General features: G+C 42.2%; 1 protein-coding gene, 1 long non-coding RNA gene and 1 other non-coding gene across 6 annotated transcripts; 2 read left to right on the top strand and 1 right to left on the bottom strand.

Annotated features, from left to right (window-relative positions):
* Positions 1–4607: 4607 nt before the first annotated feature.
* Positions 4608–9421, top strand: LOC120056104. Of its 3 annotated transcripts, none has more exons than XR_005477747.1 (4): positions 4608–4682; positions 6270–6894; positions 6988–7133; positions 8186–9421. It is a non-coding gene; the product is annotated as an uncharacterized LOC120056104 (long non-coding RNA). The 3 variants fall into 3 exon arrangements; XR_005477746.1 differs by having other exon boundaries at positions 6985–7133; XR_005477745.1 differs by having other exon boundaries at positions 6270–7133.
* On the bottom strand, positions 7478–14018 carry LOC120056102 (caspase-8-like). Of its 2 annotated transcripts, none has more exons than XM_039004271.1 (6): positions 13921–14018; positions 9748–10088; positions 9505–9545; positions 9112–9217; positions 8360–8942; positions 7478–8253 (listed from the first exon to the last, which is right to left on the bottom strand). In XM_039004271.1, the coding sequence occupies exons 2-6, from the start codon at positions 10079–10081 to the stop codon at positions 8067–8069; spliced, it is 1251 nt and encodes a 416-aa protein (XP_038860199.1). In that variant the 5' UTR covers positions 10082–10088; positions 13921–14018; the 3' UTR covers positions 7478–8066. The 2 variants fall into 2 exon arrangements, with proteins under 2 accessions (XP_038860199.1, XP_038860200.1); XM_039004272.1 differs by having other exon boundaries at positions 8441–8942.
* Positions 14019–14100: 82 nt separating this feature from the next.
* On the top strand, positions 14101–14172 carry trnae-cuc. The gene has a single exon. It is a non-coding gene; the product is annotated as a tRNA-Glu (tRNA).
* Positions 14173–22187: the final 8015 nt, after the last annotated feature.

Here is a 22187-nt window from a genome sequence, read left to right as displayed (position 1 = left end):
AACGTTTAACTACGGTTTGCACCAATAAATACACCCCCCAATATCAGTATTCCTCTGAGACACAGAGAGGAAGGAAATGTTTTTTTTTACTCTGTATGTCTGATGCGTTTCTATGATCGTAACATTTGTAATTGGGTAATCATGAGCGAAAGCTGAGTGCTGATTGGCTTGATTTTTATGCACTTTTTGGTAACGAGTGTCACCTTAGGCTGCATTTAGACTGGCAGCCCAATTCTAATATATTTTTTCATTCTGAAAAAGATCTGATTAGTGGAAAAAAGATCAGAATTGGCTGCCTGTCTAAACGCAGCAATAGTGATGCCATTTTTAAGATATGCTTTCATGTAAATGCAATGTCTGTTTCTGATGTACTTGTTAACACATATAGGAGTATACCTAATATAGTATTGTGAAATTCTGTTAGCTGTATTGTTATGTACTGGTTTGAACATACCAGGCTCAAATGTGTGTTTAGAACCCTCAGAACAGAACATTCCAATTGATCACTTGGCAAACTGCTGCCAACTCCAAATATTAGAGTAGAACACTGAGAACCATAGCCGCAGGAAGCTGTTTGGGGGTCGGGGAGCTGTGCTTTTCCCACCGACGGGTGGGGTAGTGGCGCTACAGACCTGCTATATCGGCTAATACAGGACTAGTAAATGCACAGGGCACTACTTTTGTGAGAATTTCTATTGTTACATTCAGATTCTTCAGGGGGTGCAGCACCCCTACTTTCCGTGGCTATAGAGTACCACAGTATGAGTCATAATACCCATGAAACCTAGCGGTCAAACAAGGAAATGGTTCCAATTTTTTCACCATTCATTTTTCCCACAGGGGATTTTAGAAACACTTAAATACTTAATAAGGGCAGTGTTTCTTGTAGGCTTACCCTGGCATGACATTTTGATAACCGTGTAAATCTCTTTAGGACAAGGTGACTTTTGTCAATATATTTGCATGTATTTACCCCCCAAAAATGAAATGGTAATTAGCTGCTATTGTGGCTATCATAAAGAACTACAAATGCCATGATGATCTGGACGAAACTGCCAAATTCGATGAACAATTCACAATTCTGTGAACTTTTTTCAATTGACACAATACCTGTTAGCAAAGGTGTCAGTCAGCTAGAGATGACGTGCAGGAACTTACAGTGATTTGTAGTTTTGCATGGTCTGCTTTGATGCTAATTAGAATTTTCGAATCTGAGAGTAAATAAAGACAAATATATTGATAAAAGTCACCTTGTCCGAGAGAGATTTACATGGTAGATTTACATCAAAACATCACACCATGGTAAGCCTATACGAAACACAACCCGCATGGATTCTAAAATCCCCTATGGGAAAAATGAATGGTGGGAAAACGATTGGAACCATCACCACTGTGTGACTATGCTGAGAACAGTCCAAAATGTACACATCAAAGCATTAACATCTGATGTTCTTTTCTACATGATGAGAAGAAAGGAAGCCACTTCATATTGAGATTAAATTATTGATTGTTGAGCTAAATCAAAAGGGAACACGCCTCAAAGGGTGTACTTACTTAGCTGACACCCTTGAGTTGAGTAATGAGGGAAGTGCAGGTAGACTGCCCCTAAGTGCTGACCTAAGGTCAATTTTATAGTGGTTGATGTTGGAACTGGGTGTGTTGAGCTAATTCTATAACTGAGTTTAGGGGCATCTCTAGACTCGTTTTGAGATGTATGTCTGAAACCTATGGCGCCAACTTGCTGTCCAGACAGTAACGATTACAATCATTACAGTCCACTGAGATCACTAATTAGAATGTGGTTGCCATGGAATGTTTGGTGCTAGCTTGGAGGACAGTTTGCCAAAGTCTATAGGAGCATGCCAATGAGAAAAATATGGACACATCTATATTGATTTTCATATCAAATAAAATATTTTATTGCCACGTGTGTAATTGAATCTGTGTGCAAATCAAAACAGTTCAAATCACATTTGATAAGATTATAAATATCCAGGAGGACGCAACTGAACATACACATCATGTGGGGCATATTTTAACTGGGGCATTCTATACATAGAAATAGAACATAATGGTATATCTATAATTCTACTATGGACTTTTAAAGAGATAGTCAAGCTATTTCATCAACACATAAGATGGTAAGACCACAGACAAGTCTGGAAAATCTGGATAGATGGGATCTGTTGAATGAAGCAGTGACATACTGTAGCAAGCCATGACATCAGTCTGTTCAGGAAAGACTGGGCCCTATACTGATCCAGCCAGATATAACTTCTTGAGGCTGAGCGTGTGCTCATCATGGACTAAGGAGAGTTGATTAAAATAAACTCTTGTGGGTGCGAACATAATTACTGAATCAAGTATCGGTGTCTCTCAAACTAACTGTTTTCATTTGATCAGTTAGTCTCTTTCAGTCCAGCAGAGGTACACACACACATGCTGCAGACACACATTCACTCAGTTTCTCAAGCTCACACAACTTCTCAGTTCAGTTGGTATCAGTCCAGTCTGTTGTTGCGGTAGCGACTGCCCTCGTACTCTCCCTCGTTGGATCTGTTCATCCGCTGATGAGTCCTCAGCTGCTTCAGGCGGTTCTTATCCACCTCTCTCTTCGTCAGGATGAACCCTATTATACCTGTAAGGGGACCTATCATCCTGCAGAGAGAAAGAGGGGAAAGTGAGAGAGAATGGGAACTTACCAAGGTTATTCAACTGAATACAACATCAAATTGTCAGCCGTTTCTTTACAACCGAAATCTGAATATTAACCATGTTAGAGAACAGACCCACTGGGCACAGTCTACAATTCAAGTTCTATTCCACATTGGTTCAACATAGTTTCATTGAAATGATGTGGAGACAATGTTGATTCAACCAGTGTGCACAGAGGGGAGGGTCTCACCAGGTATATGCGATATTTGTCATGGGGTTCTTGGACTTTTTCGTGGGGGATGTACTCTGGTCGCTCATCCTCTTCCTGTCGCTTTCTTCTGATCTTTCTGCATGTCAGTCACTTTCTGCTGATCAGCGGTTCTCTGCTCTTCTGTTTTGGTGCTGATCAGTGGCCAGTAGAGTTGGGTGAGACACCAGAGAGGAACGCACCTCAGCGACAGAGCCTGTAACTTGACTGGGCACTGCTGTGTCCATAGTGTCTGGCCTGGGATCTGACACAAACCTGAAACAGTGAGAGTATATGTCAGGTCAAAGCAATTACTAGCCACCATATTGTTTTCACCTGACCTGTGTTTTCAGACTTGTGTACCAGATGAAGAAGAGCAGACAAGGAGAGGAACACCCATTACATGATAAGTGCCCCAAAAACTGCTGTCACCCTCTGTTTATGTGTTGTATTGAAATAAAGACGGTTCAAATCAAATGTTATTTGTCACATGCGCCGAATACAACAGGTGTAGACCTTACAGTGAAATGCTTACTTACTTGTACCAGTTCAGAGTAAACATACAGTACCTTTCACAATCACAGAACTCACAACCTTCCTACAGGGCGCCACCATCCTTGCTGTGTAAAAGTGGTCGGTTTGGGTAGGTGCAAAGCTCTTCATGCTTTCTACAGCCCTCTGCTACTAACTAGCGGACAATTGACAGCCAGTATCAGTTTTGGGTAGCTTTATCAGAGGAAGAAGATGCAAAGCCTGGTAATATTTGACTGTTGTGATCTATACCTCAATGGTCGTGACATTTGTGTGAATGTATTGACTAGGTTTGCCCAATAAAGTTGTCTGTTCTTTCAGTGGTGTCTCATCTATTGACTACATGGTTTCAGTAGTAGAAAAAGCAGACAAAACGGTAAGATTTGTCTGCTTTTTAAAGTTTTCGAAGTTCTTGCCCATGACAACAGTTAAAAGCTGTATTACTGTTGAATAAGAAGTTGATTATCCTCATCATGCTGTATAGACCGAGGTAAAATTTGTTTTATTTTAGATATTCAGTGGACATTCGATTTTCTCACATATAGCTATTGAACCAAGCATGCCATGACTATAAAGATGGCATATTCTGAATCAGTGGTAGATGGAGAAAAATCCATACTTTTTTTTTGTATTTAAAAAATATATATTTTAAATTTCAATCTTCAGTAGCTCTTGCAATGTGTCACGTAGAGTAGGCCAGAAGGCTAAACTGGAAAACTTAACCTCTATCAAAATAAAAAGATGGCGGAGCCGCAAAACTTCTTCTGTGCAAGGGTGTTTATTTACAAAGTGATTCCGGAACAAAAACAACAGTACTGCCATCAAACATATACCTTATGGGCCAGCTAAAAACAATGCTACCCCATCCACAGCTCAATCCAAAATACCTCTCCATGAGCTGAAAGAGAGGCTCCTTTTGTAGGGCTAGCCCCTCCCCTCAGAACAATTAACACTAATTAATTAAGCAATTACCTATACAAACCTACATTTTCCATTTAACTAAACATACTAAACTATATACATTGCAACACGTTTATTAAACAATATCACAACATAACATTTACAAAATTACATCACTACTGACAGTGTCTTTCAATATGCCCATTTACATTAATAAGCCATTTGGGACAGGCACTACAAAGTCAGCCCATTCCCTTAGCGCGGGTCCTTATCCAGCATACCCGGAAGCTACAGAGATGGAGAGAGAGAGGAACAGAACAAACAAACGCGCTAATCCATAACATCATAAGTAAAATACATATTGCTTATATTAAATATGAACATTGACATAAGTGTGAAATGTATGTACTAAGATAGAGAAGTTAACTTGTGTGTCGACCCACATTGTTAACTTATCTGATAACGGAGCAGGGAGGAGTGATGAATGTGTGCGTGCGTTAAAGTACCAAATGCTGCCCGCGGCCAGTGACGGACTCTCTACGTCACACAATGACTATGAAAATGAAATATTCTGATTCTTGATATGATGGACAAAATTCCACATCTTTTCTGGGGTTTAAATTTAATTGTTTATAAAAAATGTTTTACTTTCAATCTTGAATAGCGCTTACAAAAAGTGCAATGACTATGAAAATGATATATTCTGAGTTGAGGGAGGATGGCAAAAAATCCACAGTAAAAATGTAAAAATATATAATATTTGTTGTTGATTTTTGTACATCCTCCCCTAATTCTGAATGTATCAGTTAACTTTTTCCGACGCAACACTTTTTTCTCTCTGTGTCGGCAACACTGGACAAACAAGAAACTTCAAAGATGTAAACTATTCTAAGGCAGTCTGACAACCTCTAAAGTTGATTTCCAAACTTTATCAAGGGTCGATAGAGACTTTTCCCGATGACACACATGTTAAAAAAATGTGAGGAAGACCTGGGAGACGCTATTGATGATGATAAATGGATACAGATACAGTGCATTCGGAAAGTATTCAGACCCCTTGACATTTTCCACCTTTTGTTACGTTACAGTTTATTCTGACACCCAAAAGTACTCGTTACATTTTAAATGCTTAGCAGGACAGGAAATTGGTCCAATTCACAGACTTATCAACATTCCTGGTCTTCCCTACTGCATCTGATCTGGCGGAATCACTAAACACAAATGCTTTGTTTGTAAATTATATCTGAGTATTGGAGTGTGCTCCTGGCTATCCTTAAATTAAAAAAAGAAGAGAATTGTGCCGGCTGGTTTGCTTAATATAAAGAATATTAAATTATTTATACTTTTACTTTTGATACTTAAGTACATTTAAAACCAAATACTTTTAGACTTTTACTCAAGCAGTACTTTACTGGTTGACTTTCACTTTTATTTGATTCATTTTCTATTAAGGTATCTGTACTTTTACTCAAGTATGACAATTGGGTACTTTTTCCACCACTGAATACCATCCATATAATGTACTATATGCCAGTGAAACTGAATATCATGCACTCAGAAATGGTTTTATTCTGCTGGAGATGTAAAGCACAAAGGGGGACATATTTGCATATCTGTCCATTCCTTATATATTACTGAGGGGAATGAGCAAGTGCACTCATCATGGAGAAGGGTAAAGAATCTGAAGCAGACCGTCTAATCCTTAGTGGTCTAGGCTTCAGGTGCAGGATGGGCGTGTCTTGTTTCTGAGGCTGCAGGAGAAAGGCGGTCGCCACTAGTTAACACAGCCACAAAGTCATTAACTTTGCCTATTTCTACAATTTATCTTCTTAAAACCTAACCCTAACCTTAACCACACTGCTAACATTATACCTAACCCTAACCTTAAATGAACACCAAAAAGCACATTTTGTTTTCATGAATTTTTACGATGTAGTCTATTGGAGGACCACTACTTCCTGTACCAGCTCCTCGATATCATTGGTCAACTAGACCTGCTCCGCCACCTGGAGACGGCAGCCGGAGTGAATGGAACACACTCAGACTGATGCAAGCCCCGCCCTCTCACAGTACAGGTGAGCACAGAGCTGTGTGTGTATGTGTGTAACTGCATTGTCACAACAATGGACCACATAGAGAGGCAACACTGAATAGATGGTCATTCTGGTAATTCCCTGGTTGCTTTACATCTTTCTTTCTTTTTTCTTTCACTCTCTCTCTCAATTCAATTCAATTGCAAGAGAGAGATGATGCTGTATATGATCTCAGAAGATGTAACTCAAGAGAATGTCACTAAGATTAAGTTTCTGCTGAGCGACAAACTGCTCAGAGGACGACCGGATCTTTTCACTGTAAGAAGTATATCACACACACTCCCACAATCATGCGCACACACACACACAAATACATTATCTCTCTCTCTTTTTCTCTCTCCCCTGTCGGCCCTGGAGGTGCTGTGTGAGATGGAGAGGCAGGGGCTTCTGACAGGACAGACTGGACGAGTTACAGAGGACACTGGAGGAGTGTGACACACAGCTGGCCCACACTGTCCGGCAGCAGAGGTAATGTACATATTGACACTCCTCCACTGTCCTCTGTAGCTCGTCCAGTCTGTTCTGTCAGAAGCTGATGTGTGTGAATCTTGAGGTCAGCAGATGACAGGAGACTCCAAACGAGCCCAAGCACATCCTCACCAAGAAACTCTTCCTTCCCTACCTCTGAAACATCTTCCATACCCGGACTGAGAAACTTCAGATAGGCTGTTATGATTTAACAGTGAATTCTCGCCTGCTTATTTAATGTAAGTAAGCTGTCACTCTGAGACCCTACCACAGCTTCCTGTACCTTGGCACATCTCCCATCAGAGAGTGTGTTGTAACCTTGGTTGGAATGTGTTTTCCTAAAAGATGTTTCAAGCTCATGAGATGAATGTATTTTTCCATTAAATGGTAACAATTGAGGAATGTTTACTTTGTCTGTGTAACAGCACTATTATAAATGTGTGTTTTACCACCGCTGGTTCTGGAGATCTGGTCTGTAAAATGGATGTCTATTTTTCTATTAGCCATGTTTCACGTTTTATATTCAACAGGATGTCACTCTAATTCTGAGGAGCGTGAGGTAAAAACACTTCAGCAATCCAACTGTTGATAAAATATAAAATATTTATTTTGAAGTATAACATATTTTAAGATGCCAGGAAAGGCATGTAAGAAAACATGATTGTATAAAAATTCCCAAATAAAGAAAGTAGATGAAATCGCATAAAAAAATATTTAAAGTAAAGCTGAAACAGTGTGCCAAGATATCAATAACCAGTTGTTCTTGCTATGAAACTTTACATAGAATGCTGATTCTGAGTATCTTCACATATCAAATTAATAGTTTGGTTAAAAGGTCAATGTAGTCTCACCTAGTTCACTTGGTTGAGCTGCAGCAGTGCCACAGGACTTTTGGAATATACTCTGGTGGAATTCTGTATCATTAATATAAAATGTATATTTGTCCAAGTCCTGTCAAATTTAACAACATTAAATACATGTAGCAGTCAGGCAAATAAAGACACCCGCAGTGATGGTGGCTCCTCTCCCACCATGTAAAAGTAATAAAATAAGAATGCCACCACAGGAATGTTGGTAGTGTCATGATTATGGCCTATTCAACCTTTCATATCAAAACTGAACTTGAAAGAGCATATGGACGGTTGATAATGAAGGGTAACATCAAGAGATCATCAGGAAGAATGCGTGGCCTCAGCAGGAAAGATGAGTGTCTTGGTCAGGGTGTTTCTGGAATCTGGTGATTGCTTAACCTTCTCATAGCCAATACGTTTCCCATCTTTATCCTTAACAGGAAGTTTGCCGTCCATCTTGCTCACTTCAGCATTGACCAGGGTGATGATCGCATGGATGTCTTTCCCTCTGTAGAAAACAGGAGACAAACACACACAACATAAAATAAGTCAACACAACCATTCCATAGAGACGATATGAATAAGATCTGCAGTGAATTTCAAGCTGATGTTACCCGGTGCAGCCTTTTCCCAGCTGGCCACACAGAGACTGGATGAACCAGGACCCCGTGTACACGTTCCTGATAGAGACATACTGCTCTACGTTGGCCATGAAAACCAGGTAGTCGGAGTATAGTGGAAGTGTGTAGTCTTGGACTTGGCCGTTGTCTGTGTCCAGTTCCCTGTCCGTCCCTTCAACTTTAGGCTTCTTGTTCACCGGCACACCCCCCTGCACGTCTTTCCCTCGACAGGCTTGGATGAAGAACAGTTTGGGCTTTTCAACAAGGATGCTACAGTTTGTGCCGTTGAAAGGTGAGAGGATATCAATGGTGGGGACGACTGTTCCATCTGTGCCACAGACGCCCTCCTTTTCTCCGTGACTCAGAATGCAGCAGACGAAGGCATCGCCATGCTTAGGAAGATCCTTTAGATCAGTGAACTGACCGCTGACCCACTCCTTCACACCGCACTGTTGCAGGTCAGATAACTGCTTCAGCTCAGAGAAGACCTTCAGCACAATGGGAATCTCCACTGCAGTCTTGTCCTTGCACATCACCACCCTGAACTTCATCCGACTGAATATGTTGGCCAGATCCTCTGTAGGAGAAGACAGACACTTAACAACCAGGCCTCTCACTTCTCTCTATTCTCATTCTATCACATCACATCATGATAATCAACTGAATCAGCAAAATGGCAAGCAGGTCAGATGCTGTAATAGAGAAATGAGACTTGAGATGTTTTTGAGGATAAAACATTGACATACCAACATCCTTGTTTGATCCTGTTCTTTCACGCAGTTTATCAAATATCTCGTTGTTGATGATCAAACAGAGACCACGGGGTACACTGGTCATCTCATACAGACTGACCTGGAAACAGAGGAAACCAGGGGTCATTTACACACAAAGATATTTCACATCAAACTGACAGTGTAAAAAAAAATATATTTTCTCCTAGTATTATGTTTGGCTTGAATGGCTTCATTGGAAAGGAAAGTTGAAGGAGAGTTGTGCTGCAATGAGAAGACAGGTTAAGTTTTGTGTCTGTATTATTGTATATTGTTGACTTGTGTATTTGCTCTGAACTATATGATCAGTTGTCAGGTGTAATATATGTAGTTAATAAACACTTTAAATGTAGATAGAGGGGTTTTCACCTCATCGCCACCTGTGACCACTGTTTCCAGGTCAGAATTATCTACAAAACACAGAAAACACCGTTAGATACCTGATACCAGCTATCTAATACAGTAGAACAGTAGCACTGGTGTCAGTTGACTGATCTGTAAATTAGTCTTGTCATGCAGTGTGTTATATGTACTGTCTGGTGGTTGTGTCAGTAAACAATGACAGAGTCGTGGTGCAAAGCTAGTAGTACTAGTAGTCAGTGTGTGTGGTACCTGTACAGGGAATTGGGATTGTTGGGGCTGGGTTGAAGGTGTGGTCACTGGGTTCTGTGTGGTTGTTGAATATTTCCTCCAGTCTAGGGTAGTTTTTTATAATATGTGGTTTCTGCAGCAGGTTCACGAGTTCACAGCATTTTGTGTCTCCTTTATTCATCACTTTATCCAGCAGGTTGATGACAGTCTTCTCATCGGACTGATTGGGGATGTTTAGGTTGTTGTAGTCACGATTAGTCACTATTTCCTCCTGCTGCACATGCTGAAGGATGTAGCTGGATTCCGCAGACAGGATCTCCGTTAACAAAGTCTTCTTCTCTCTCAGCATCTGCATGATGGACCTTAGAAAGAGAAAAAGGAGAGTGTGTTCATTATATAAAACATATAATGCCACAGATGCATGTCAATGGCCAAGCCAAATGATGCTGATGTGACCTGAGTCATCCTCATAACTGAATTAACAAAACCTGCCATGTTCCTAAGAAGTTTTTCGATATTTCAAGAATGGGTTAAGTTCAAAATGCAATGACTGATGCAAGTTATGCTAACCTATTTGTGGATGATTGAATTACCATTCTCCTAGCTGCAGGATATTATTGTGGCCTGGCAGCTCAATCACCGATTTTTCTTTTCAGAATCCCCCTGCAAAGGCATGCTAAGCTTTTGGAATATCAAAGAAAAAGTTGCAGTCAGCATTCCTGCAGTCAGCATACAAATTGTACACTCCATTAAAACTTGAGACATCTGTGGCTTTGTGTTGTGTGACAAAACTGCACATTGTGTGGTATTTTACTGTCCCCAGCACAAGGTGCACCTGTGTAATGATCATGCTGTTTAATGAGCCTCTTGATATGCCACACCTGTTAGGTGGATAGATTATCTTGGCAAATGAGAAATGATCACCAGCAGAGATGTAAACAAATGTGTGCACAAAATTTGAGAGAAATAAGCTTTTTGTGTATATGGAACATTTCTGGGATATTTTATTTCAGCTCATGAAACATGGGACCAACACTTCACATGTTGCGTTGATATTTTTGTTCAGTATATATATTTTTCTACAGCCAAATATTGTGAACATACCAGTGTCAACATTGCATTTTTCAATAGTGGTCTTAATTCTTATTTATTATAAGCATATTTCCCTCTTGTAATTATTTTGACTCCCTCCAGGGGTCTCGCGCCCCACACACAATCATACATACCTCTTGGATACGTTACCAACAAAGAAAAGGCTAAAAGGTTACTAGCTGACTTAACTGAACAATGTCATGTGCAAATGCAGGCTAGTCTTTGGGTGCTGAAGTTTGATATCAGAGCGCCAGTCTGCCCACACTAGTCACCACTCAACTCCATCGTAAATCATGGAGTTGAGTTTATTCGGCTTGAAGGTAACAACACATAGTAACAAGCGTTCCTCAAGTCCCCAACAGCTAGAGACAGTGACGACTGAATAGTTAGGATGCTAGCTGTTAATAGTTTTTTTAAATTTAACTAGGCAAGTCAGTTAAGAACAAATTCTTATTTACAATGACAGCCTACACCGGCCAAACCTAGACGACACTGGACCAATTGTGCACTGCCCTATGGGACTGCCAATCACAGCCGGTTGTGATACAGCCTGGAATCAAACCAGGGTGTCTGTAGTGACGCCTCAAGCACTAAGATGCAGTGCCTTAGACCACTGCGCCACTCGGGAGCCCAAGTCAAGTAAATAACTATAACCAACAGCTAATAAGTTTAGTGTAAAAGTACAGTAGCTATCAAGGAGTGTTGGGGAGTACAGTAGTGAACTACATGTAGTTCAACTAGTAATTTAACGACATTTTGCAGTAGTTTGGCAACTCAATATTAGCAAGGTGTCCTCAATATTTTGTACACTGAGTGCATATTTAGAATTTGTGAATTATTTTGATGTGATATGAATGTCAAGGGCTTTATGTTTCCAGAACCAGAACCGTAATGCATTTGAGAATCGATTCCCATTTAGATGGAGTATTTGGTTGTTTTGGCTGCTAGAGCCAGTCTACCTCTGAAAATAACATAAGGTTCTCGGACGGTAAGCTCCTTAAGAGTACATCTGGGGCAAGTAGCTGTGGAGCTAACTACAGGCACTGAACACAACTTTTTTTTTGCAAAAATAAGAATAAAATCTGGGTTAAGTGGGCAAGAATTTCCTTTTCGGCATCAGACCTGCCTAATTCTCACATGAAACATATTTTTTGTTACCATCTGTTAACATCTGACTCCAGAGTGATCTGTTGTAGTCTACGACATTTCTTTAATTTCACCGTTTATTTTAACCAGGTAACGTTAGGCCAGTTGAGAACAAGTTCTCATTTACAACTGCGACCTGGCCAAGATAAAGCAAAGCATTGTGACACAAACAACAACACAGAGTTACACATGTAATAAACAAACATACAGTCAATAATACAATAGAAAAAAGTCTATATACAGTGTTTGCAAATGAGGTAGGATAAGGGAGTTAAGGCAATAAATAGGCCATAGTGTCGAAATAATTACAATATAGCAATTAAACACTGGAGTGATAAATGTGCAGAAGATGAGTGTGCAAGTAGAGATACTGGGGTGCAAAGGAGCAAAATAAATAACAGTATGGGGATGAGGTAGTTGGATGGGCTATTTACAGATGGGCTCTGTACAGCTGGTGCTTAAAGCTAGTGAGGGAGATATGAGTCTCCAGCTTCAGTGATTTTTGCAGTCGTTCCAGTCATTGGCAGCAGAGAACTGGAAGGAAAGGCGGCTGGAATTGGCTTTGGGGGTGACCAGTGAAATATACCTACTGGGCCGCGTGCTACGGGTGGGTGCTGCTATGATGAGGCGGGGCTTTACCTAGCAAAGACTTAGAGATGACCTGGACCTGGAGCCAGTAGTTTTGGCGACGAATATAAAGCGAGGGCCAGCCAACGAGAGCATACAGGTCGCAGTGGTGGGTAGTATATGGGGCTTTGGTGACAAACCGGATGGCACTGTGATAGACTGTATCCAATTTGCTGAGTAGAGTGTTGGAGGCTATTTTGTAAATGACATCGCCGAAGTCAAGGATCGGTAGGATAGTCAGTTTTATGAGGATATGTTTGGCAGCATGAGTGAAGGATGCTTTGTTGCAAAATAGGAAGCCGATTCTTGATTTAATTTTGGATTGGAGATGCTTAATGTGAATCTGGAAGGAGTTTACAGTCTAACCAGACACCTAGGTATTTGTAGTTGTCCACATATTCTAAGTCAGAACCGTCCAGAGTAGTGATGCTGGACGGGCGGGCAGGTGTGGGCAGCGATCGGTTGAAGAGCATGCATTTAGTTTTACTTGCATTTAAGAGCAGTTGGGGCCACGGAAGGAGAGTTGTATGGCATTGAAGCTCGTCTGGAGGTTAGTTAACACAGTGTCCAAAAAGGGCCATAAGTATACAGAATGTTGACATCTCAGATTTAGATTTGATAATTTATCACGAAGTAGTTTGGATGTAGGGAACTACTTTTTCAACGTTTTTCTTATGGGTAGCTTTACTGTAGCGTCACTTCTTCCAATGTGAAGTAGTTGGTAGCTTGGTAAACTACATTTTCACAGTAGCTTCCCGTCTTCTATAATGCAACGTGTGAGCATCTGTAGCAGCACAGAGTTTCTAAACCCAGAGGCGCAACATCGCGAGACTTCCGGGAACGTTTGCGAAACAGAAAAAACAGAACAGGCCAGGGTTTGGGGTTTGAGAAGTCAATGGGAGAAGTGAAACGTTCTTCCTTAGTTGTTAATTTTCTCGAACTCTAAAGGCACAACCTAGATTCGAGACAATATCTTAAGTAGTGGAACATATCATTACTCCAACCTCGTGAAAGTGACAAACTGACACGCTTTCATGTTCGTCAAAAGCAACTTTATATCGAAGGAGTGTCTTTGAGTTGACGGCATGCACATGCGCAGTACAACGTGTACAACGCATGAGCTTAGCGAACCTACAAGTGTGATCGGCGATTTCTATTGGAGAAGCAGTTTTAGCTTGATACTCTACTGTCTTTGGTAGCAGCCTAGCTCGCTAGCTAGCTACCGAATGCTACTTTAGATTCAACTAGCAGTGAGCATGTTTTGCCAAAGTGGTCATCGTGATATCTTGACACTAAATGACGAGTTGATAGCATAGCAAAATTACTTACCGGTACGACTAAAAACTGATTCGCTCGCCAAGTTGATGAAATAATTCAGTGGTCGCTATGCGTTCCACTCTTCCCTCGCAAATGTGAAGTTTTACTTTCATTTAGCTATTGCCCAATCGGAGTAGGTTCAAAGGAGTCGCCACACGACCAATAACTTCACTTTTCGTGAAGGAATTGGTTTCCCTGGTGGTCTAGTGGTTAGGATTCGGCGCTCTCACCGCCGCGGCCCGGGTTCGATTCCCGGTCAGGGAACTTCTTTTTTAACCACTGCAAATTCAATCTAAAGTAGAGTTTTTGCCTGCTTGGAAGTATAAAAACTGAGTGAACAACTTTTGGTTCCAAGTCATTTTCAGTGTTTTTCATAACCAAACCAAGTATATTGTATACCTATAATACTACTTGGGGCTCCCGAGTGTTGCAGGGGTCTAAGACACTGCTAGAGGCATCACCACAGACCCTGGTTAAATTCCAGGCTGTATCACAACCAGCGGTGATTGGAAGTCTCATATGGTGGTGCCCAGTGCTGTCTGGGGTAGGCTGTCATTGTAAATCATAATTTGCTCTTAACTGACTTGAATTAGAAACAAGCATTGTTCATATCTGACTGAATTCCCCTTTAATTCTTATGGCTGCAATCCCGTTAACGGGATTCAAACAACAGAAATCTCATAATTACAATTCCTCAAACATACATGTATTTTATACAATTTTAAAGGTAATCTTGTTGTTAATCCCACCAAAGTGTCCGATTTCAAATAGGCTTTACAGCGAAAGCACCACAAACGATTATGTTAGGTCACCGCAAAATCACAGAAAAACACAGTCATTTTTCCAGCCAAAGACAGGAGTCACAAAAAGCAGAAATAGAGATAAAATTAATCACTAACCTTTGATGATCTTCATTAGATGACACTCATAGGACTTCATGTTACACAATACATATATGTTTTGTTCGATAAAGCTCATATTTATATCCAATAACCTCCGTTTACATTGGCGCCATGTTCAGAAATGCCTCCAAAATATCCAGAGAAATTGCAGAGAGCCACGTCAAATAACATAAATACTCATCATAAACTTTGATGAAAGATACATGTTTTACATAGAATTAAAGATACACTTGTTCTTAATGCAACCGCTGTGTCAGATTTCAAAAAGCTTTACGGCAAAAACACAATATTCAATAATCTGAGAACAGCGTTCAGCCACAAAAGGAAGCCATACAGTTACCCGCCAAATTGTGCAGTCAACAAAACTCATAAAAAGCATTATAAATCTTCACTTACCTTTGCTGATCTTCGTCGGAATGCACTCCCAGGACTCCCACTTCCACAAGAAATGTTCGTTTTGTTCGGTAATGTTCATCATTTATGTCCAAATAGCTATTTTTGTTAGCGTGTTTTGTAAACAAATCCAAAGTCAGGAAGCGCGTTTACTAAAAGCAGACGAAATGTCCAAAAGTTCCGTTACAGTAGAAACATGTCAAACGATGTATTAAATCAATCTTTGGAATGATTTTAACATAAATCTTGAATAACGTTCCAACCGGAGAATACCATTGACTTCAGATGTGCGATGGAACAGACCTCCCTCTCATGTGAACGCGCATGGTCAGAGCATGGTCAGGACATGGTAGACCTGACTAATTCCTGTCTCCTTCGGCCACACTTCACAGTAGAGGCATCAGACAAGGTTCTACAGACTGTTGACATCTAGTGGAAGCCGTAGGAAGTGCAAACAGATCCATATCCCACTGTGTATTCAATAGGGGCTGGGTTGAAAATCGACCAACCTCAGATTTCCCACTTCCTGTTTGGATTTCTTCTCAGGTTTGTGCCTGCCATATGAGTTCTGTTATACTCACAGACATCATTCAAACAGTTTTAGAAACTTCAGAGTGTTTTCTATCAGTTTACTATGGGCACCTCTGGGCACCTTTCATCCAAGCTACTCAATACTGCCCCTGCAGCCATAAGAGGTTTTAAGGCTCTTTTGCATCCTTGTTCATCCCTTCCTGGAATTAGCCACATGTCACTGACCTGACATGGTTGGATAGCTGAAAGCAAAGGGCTCGATTCCAGGCCAATGCCAGATGGGCTGGTCCATTTTTTGCCCAGTTTTACATGGGAGTTTTGCACAAATTCATCATGATCTGGATAATAATGGGGGCCTCAAGGAAAAAAATGGGCCAGTGTGTTAGAAATGCCAGGGATGATTTCTGGTACTTTTCCGCCCCTGGTTGTAGATGTGTTTGATCAGGGCCTGCTGAGTGGCTGTTGTAGTTTGCCGTCTGTCATCCTTCCAGTCAACTTTGGTCTTAGAAGTGGGGGGGGACATAACTTGGCAGGGGGTCTCCTATTTTTGGGGGGCATCTAAAGCACGTTTCCTGAGAGACTGAAAAACAGCTTCTATCTCAAGGCCATCAGACTGTTAAATAGCCATCACTAGCACATTAGAGGCTGCTGCCCTATACATAGACTTGAAATCACTGGCCACTTTAATAATTGGAATACTAGTCACTTTAATAATGTTTACATATCTTGCATTACTAATTTCATATGTATAAGGGCAAGACCCAGATGCAGACACGGGAGGCAGATGGTTTGAGTCTTGATATTTATTAAACAATCCAAAAGGGGTAGGCAAGAGAATGGTTGTGGACAGGAAAAAGGTCAAAACCAGTTCAGAGTCCAGGGGGTACAGAGTGGCAGGCAGGCTCGAGGTCAGGGCAGGCAGAATGGTCAGGCAGGCGGGTACGGAGGCCAGAAAACAGGCAAGGGTCAAAAACCGGGAGGACTATTAAAGAGAATAGAAGCAGGAGTACGGGAAAAACGCTGGTTGACTTGAAAAACATACAAGACGAACTGGCACAGAGAGACAGGAAACACAAGGATATATACACCAGGGATAATAAGCAACACCTGGAGGGGGTGGAGACAATCACAAGACAGGTGAAACAGATCAGGGTGTGACAATATGTATATACTGTATTCTGTCCTATTCTACTTTATCTTAGTCTCATCCAAATATTTATATATTCTTAATTCCATTTCCTTTACTTTAGATTGTATGTTTTGTTAGATTTTACTTGTTAGATATTACTGCACTGTTGGAGCTAGAAACACAAGCATTTCGCTACACCCGCCATAACATCTGCTAAACAAGTGTATGTGACAAATAGGTTTGGAAAACAAAAGTTGAATGAAAACACAAACACACCTACACATTAGCACACAGAAACAGTACATCCTTCATATAATTCATACCATAGGTCTAATAGTACTGTAGAGCTCTTTTTTACTTGCACACAATATAGCTGGTTCACCCCATGCTGCTCCTAGGGTTCCACGGCCCTGTAGCACCCCAACCCAACACACCCCACTCAGCTTTAGGATCTTATTGAAACATTAATTATTGGTTTCAAGTGTTAGGCCAAGGCCAGAGTGACAACAATTCAGCAGACCTCCAGGGCCAGGACTGAGAAGCCTAGCAACTAGGGCTTGCCTAAATGGGTATCTCCCCTGACGTAGGCATGTTTTCAATACAGACACCTTTTGTCGTACAGTTTTCCATATAAGGCATCCAGACCTTATGAAAGTTGCACAGTATACCCTTAATCAAATCTAGTGATACTGTACATAACTTGACATTTCTTCCATAGATTGTGGGAGGATAACCAACCTTCCAATTAATGCAATTCAAGCAAACAAAAGCAGGGAGAAGGTTGAATCTGTAGACATGCTGAGATAAAATAACATACTATTTGCAGAATAATACAATTTCTGAGTGCATGGTATTCAGTTTCACTGGCATATAGTACTTGCTATAGATGGTCTTAAACTGCAGTACTTTTACAGTATGCCTGATATTATATGAACATGACTGGGCATTCTAACATATCTGTATCCATTCATCATCATTAATGAATAGTGTCATCACATTTTTGTTTTACATGTTTTGTGTCATCGGGAAAAGCCTCTATCGACCCTTGATAAAGTTTGGAAATCAACTTTAGAGGTTGTTAGACTGCCTTAAAATAGTTTACATCTTTGAAGTTTCTTGTTTGGCCAGTGTTGGCTGCACAGAGAGAAAAAAGTGTTGTATTGGCAAAAGTTAACTTCTGCACTGTCACAGACTGGTCTTCCCTGACTGCCTGAACCTAGTGAGACCCCTGTCACCATATGATCTTGCTCAGATGAGGCATGACAAAGAATTACCATGGTGTACATTAATATACACTGCTCAAAAAAATAAAGGGAACACTTAAACAACACAATGTAACTCCAAGTCAATCACACTTCTGTGAAATCAAACTGTCCACTTAGGAAGCAACACTGATTGACAATAAATTTCACATGCTGTTGTGCAAATGGAATAGACAAAAGGTGGAAATTATAGGCAATTAGCAAGACACCCCCAAAAAAGGAGTGATTCTGCAGGTGGTGACCACAGACCACTTCTCAGTTCCTATGCTTCCTGGCTGATGTTTTGGTCACTTTTGAATGCTGGCGGTGCTCTCACTCTAGTGGTAGCATGAGACGGAGTCTACAACCCACACAAGTGGCTCAGGTAGTGCAGTTCATCCAGGATGGCACATCAATGCGAGCTGTGGCAAAAAGGTTTGCTGTGTCTGTCAGCGTAGTGTCCAGAGCATGGAGGCGCTACCAGGAGACAGGCCAGTACATCAGGAGACGTGGAGGAGGCCGTAGGAGGGCAACAACCCAGCAGCAGGACCGCTACCTCCGCCTTTGTGCAAGGAGGTGCACTGCCAGAGCCCTGCAAAATGACCTCCAGCAGGCCACAAATGTGCATGTGTCTGCTCAAACGGTCAGAAACAGACTCCATGAGGGTGGTATGAGGGCCCGACGTCCACAGGTGGGGGTTGTGCTTACAGCCCAGCACCGTGCAGGACGTTTGGCATTTGCCAGAAAACACCAAGATTGGCAAATTCGCCACTGGCGCCCTGTGCTCTTCACAGATGAAAGCAGGTTCACACTGAGCACATGAGCACATGTGACAGACGTGACAGAGTCTGGAGACGCCGTGGAGAACGTTCTGCTGCCTGCAACATCCTCCAGCATGACCGGTTTGGCGGTGGGTCAGTCATGGTGTGGGGTGGCATTTCTTTGTGGGGCCGCACAGCCCTCCATGTGCTCGCCAGAGGTAGCCTGACTGCCATTAGGTACCGAGATGAGATCCTCAGACCCCTTGTGAGACCATATGCTGACACATGCACATTTGTGGCCTGCTGGAGGTCATTTTGCAGGGCTCTGGCAGTGCACCTCCTTGCACAAAGGCGGAGGTAGCGGTCCTGCTGCTGGGTTGTTGCCCTCCTACGGCCTCCTCCACGTCTCCTGATGTACTGGCCTGTCTCCTGGTAGCGCCTCCATGCTCTGGACACTACGCTGACAGACACAGTAAACCTTTTTGCCACAGCTCGCATTGATGTGCCATCCTGGATGAACTGCACTACCTGAGCCACTTGGTGTGGGTTGTAGACTCCGTCTCATGCTACCACTAGAGTGAGAGCACCGCCAGCATTCAAAAGTGACCAAAACATCAGCCAGGAAGCATAGGAACTGAGAAGTGGTCTGTGGTCACCACCTGCAGAATCACTCCTTTTTTGGGGGTGTCTTGCTAATTGCCTATAATTTCCACCTTTTGTCTATTCCATTTGCACAACAGCATGTGAAATTTATTGTCAATCAGTGTTGCTTCCTAAGTGGACAGTTGGATTTCATAGAAGTGTGATTGACTTGGAGTTACATTGTGTTGTTTAAGTGTTCCCTTTATTTTTTTGAGCAGTGTATTATATTAGCAATGAATACCATCAATGGTTCAATAATTTAAATGACCATTATTCCCAATCCAGACTGTAGCCTACCCATCAACTCAAGATGGAACTTTGTATCCATTCACTGATTGTTATAATATACTGCAAAAATCATCTGAGGTCCGTAGACTGGTCTTCCCTGGCTGTCTGACCCTGCAGGGACACCTATCACCATCTGATCCTGCTAAGACATGATGAGCATGTCCCATTGGGGCGACTGCATGTAGGCAATCTGTCCCGTGGAAGGGACAGGGAGCCTGCCAGGCCTGGTGGCCGGACAAGGATGCCCTAAAAAGGTTGATTGTTTTGCGTAGGGACATTCTGAACCATCCCCCTCGGCCCGTGGGCCTGGATGTGATGGGAACTCTATCTGAGAACTGAACTTGGGGAACAGTGGTGTTGACCTGCCACAAACAGTCTGGTGGGATCGATCTGTCCATTCAGGATATTTCCCTTCACCCTCTCAGACACCTTTGCATTGTTCAACAAGAGGGCTCTCTGGCCGACGGTCGCTTGCGCCATGACCCTCCCAGAAGTCTCAGCGGTACACTTGAAGGTCCGGGTGGTATGGTCGGCAAGATAGACTTAGCTCCATAAACTTCTCCCAGTTGACAGTGCCACCGTTCGCCAGGGAGTTGCACAGCTCCTTAGCCTGCACCGCCATGTAGACTGAGAGGAGGGAAACTGCGTTTACAGAGCACCCTGCCTGAGCTGCAGATCGGTAGATCCTCTCACACTCAGACGCAGTGTCATTGGGATGAGCGAACTTGGGGTCAAAGGAAGATGAGCTCAAAGCCTTCGGTTCGAGGTGCTCAGCCAGGGCAGGTTCCACGGGAGGTGGGCTGAGCCATCCCAATGACTCCATGCTGTGCATATCCAAGTGAGGGTAGCCAATCACAGGAGAAGGTGACTTGAATGGCTCCACCCAGGAGGACTCCAACAATGCCAGACAGTCTGGGAAGGCTTATACAAGCTGTCGACGGATGTAGAATTACTCTGAGAGGAGATTCCATCCATCCTAGTCTTCTAGGGCTATACAACCTCTCTCTGGTGTAACGGACGCAGTCCCTACACTTTGCATTGGAGCAAAAACACTCTTTTGTGTGATGATGTAGGCTAATCTTTATAGTTGCTGCCATATCATAGGCATTAGCCAGAGTTCCTGAAAAAGAACGCTTGGCCTGCTACTTTGTTTGCATAGTCTGAACATGTCGACCATAAAAAATTGGCATTACATTTTTTTTTTAACTTAACCTACGTTTAATAACTAGGCAAGTCAGTTTAGAACACATTTATATTTACAATGATGGCCTACCGGGGAACAGTGGGTTAACTGCCTTGCTCAGGGGCAGAACGACAGATTTTTACCTTGTTAGCTCGGGGATTCGATCCAGCAACCTTTCGGTATTCAGTGTACAACATGAAGTTTCCCCTCCATGTCAAGGAGGAGGAAGTGGCAGAGAAGCTACGTAGGCAGCGGAATGGGTAGCAGCTAGATAAAAAATAATCCTACACATGCGCAGAAATCTCTGTATCATTAGCCATGGCAAGTCGTTTTCCAGTAAATCTGGAAACGCAGCTACTCCAAACTAAGAAATGTGTGGCCCTCTGTTGAATTTTGACGTCCTGATGTGCCTCGTAATGTTGCCCATCCCTGATGTACTGTAGGTGTCCATGACCATATAAACTCATCGGGTCTGAGGGAGTCTGCTGAAGTGGTCATTTCTCTATTAGTGTTATATCTATGTGTGTGTGTGCGTCTGGGTTTCTCTCCCTCACAGGTTTGCTATTGTGCTTTGTCCAGTGTTCACACTGCTCTGGGTCTGTGCTGTGGCACTGCATGCCCTTGGGAGCCCAGAGAGAGGTGAGTGATGAATGTGTGTTGTATGTGTATCTTCCTTCCTTTCATGTGTTTACCATATTTTATAGTAAATATTTTTGCATCTTCAAAGTGGTACATGTTGTGTATATCAAAAAAATCTATTTTAATTTCAGGTTGTAAGGCAACAAAATAGGAAAAATGCCAAGGGGGTGAATACTTTCGCAAGCCACTGTAACTGCTGGGACAGTTACTATAAGGTGGGACGAGACCCAAAGCCCTGATACACACACCCACCAGACCTAGAACCAGAGCCACTATTGCATCAAGCTGCTTCTTCTACCAGATACAGATCAACAACCAGGTAATACTATACGAGAGATAGTTTTACTGTCTTGTGTGTGTGTTTAGCGGTGGCCCCATTTGTTAAGAGGCTGTGTGTATATGTGTATTGTGACTTTAAGGGGAGAGTGACATACAATGAGACCAACACAGACCCCACACATTCATATGATGTGAAGATAAGGGTGAGGAAGATTAGTGACTGTAGAGGACCTCAACACTGGAGCAGCTGGAGAAACACCATAATTGAGTCAGCAGCAATGGCGGTCGTTG

This window comes from Salvelinus namaycush, chromosome 11 (genome assembly GCF_016432855.1).
Source record: "Salvelinus namaycush isolate Seneca chromosome 11, SaNama_1.0, whole genome shotgun sequence".
Taxonomy (NCBI): domain Eukaryota; kingdom Metazoa; phylum Chordata; class Actinopteri; order Salmoniformes; family Salmonidae; genus Salvelinus; species Salvelinus namaycush.
Note: the sequence above shows the minus strand (reverse complement) of the source record. Positions and strands in the feature narration are given on the sequence as shown.

What these genes read in the sequence shown, in the direction of transcription:
- LOC120056102 (XM_039004271.1), bottom strand. Translation starts at nt 10,081, where the DNA reads ATGCAGATGCTGAGAGAGAAGAAGACTTTGTTAACGGAGATCCTGTCT. An exon ending in AGGATCAAACAAGGATGTTG is followed by an intron (nt 8,943 to 9,111) that starts GTATGTCAATGT and finishes CTTCTCCTACAG; the next exon opens with AGGATCTGGCCAACATATTC. An exon ending in CTGGGAAAAGGCTGCACCGG is followed by an intron (nt 8,254 to 8,359) that starts GTAACATCAGCT and finishes TGTTTTCTACAG; the next exon opens with AGGGAAAGACATCCATGCGA.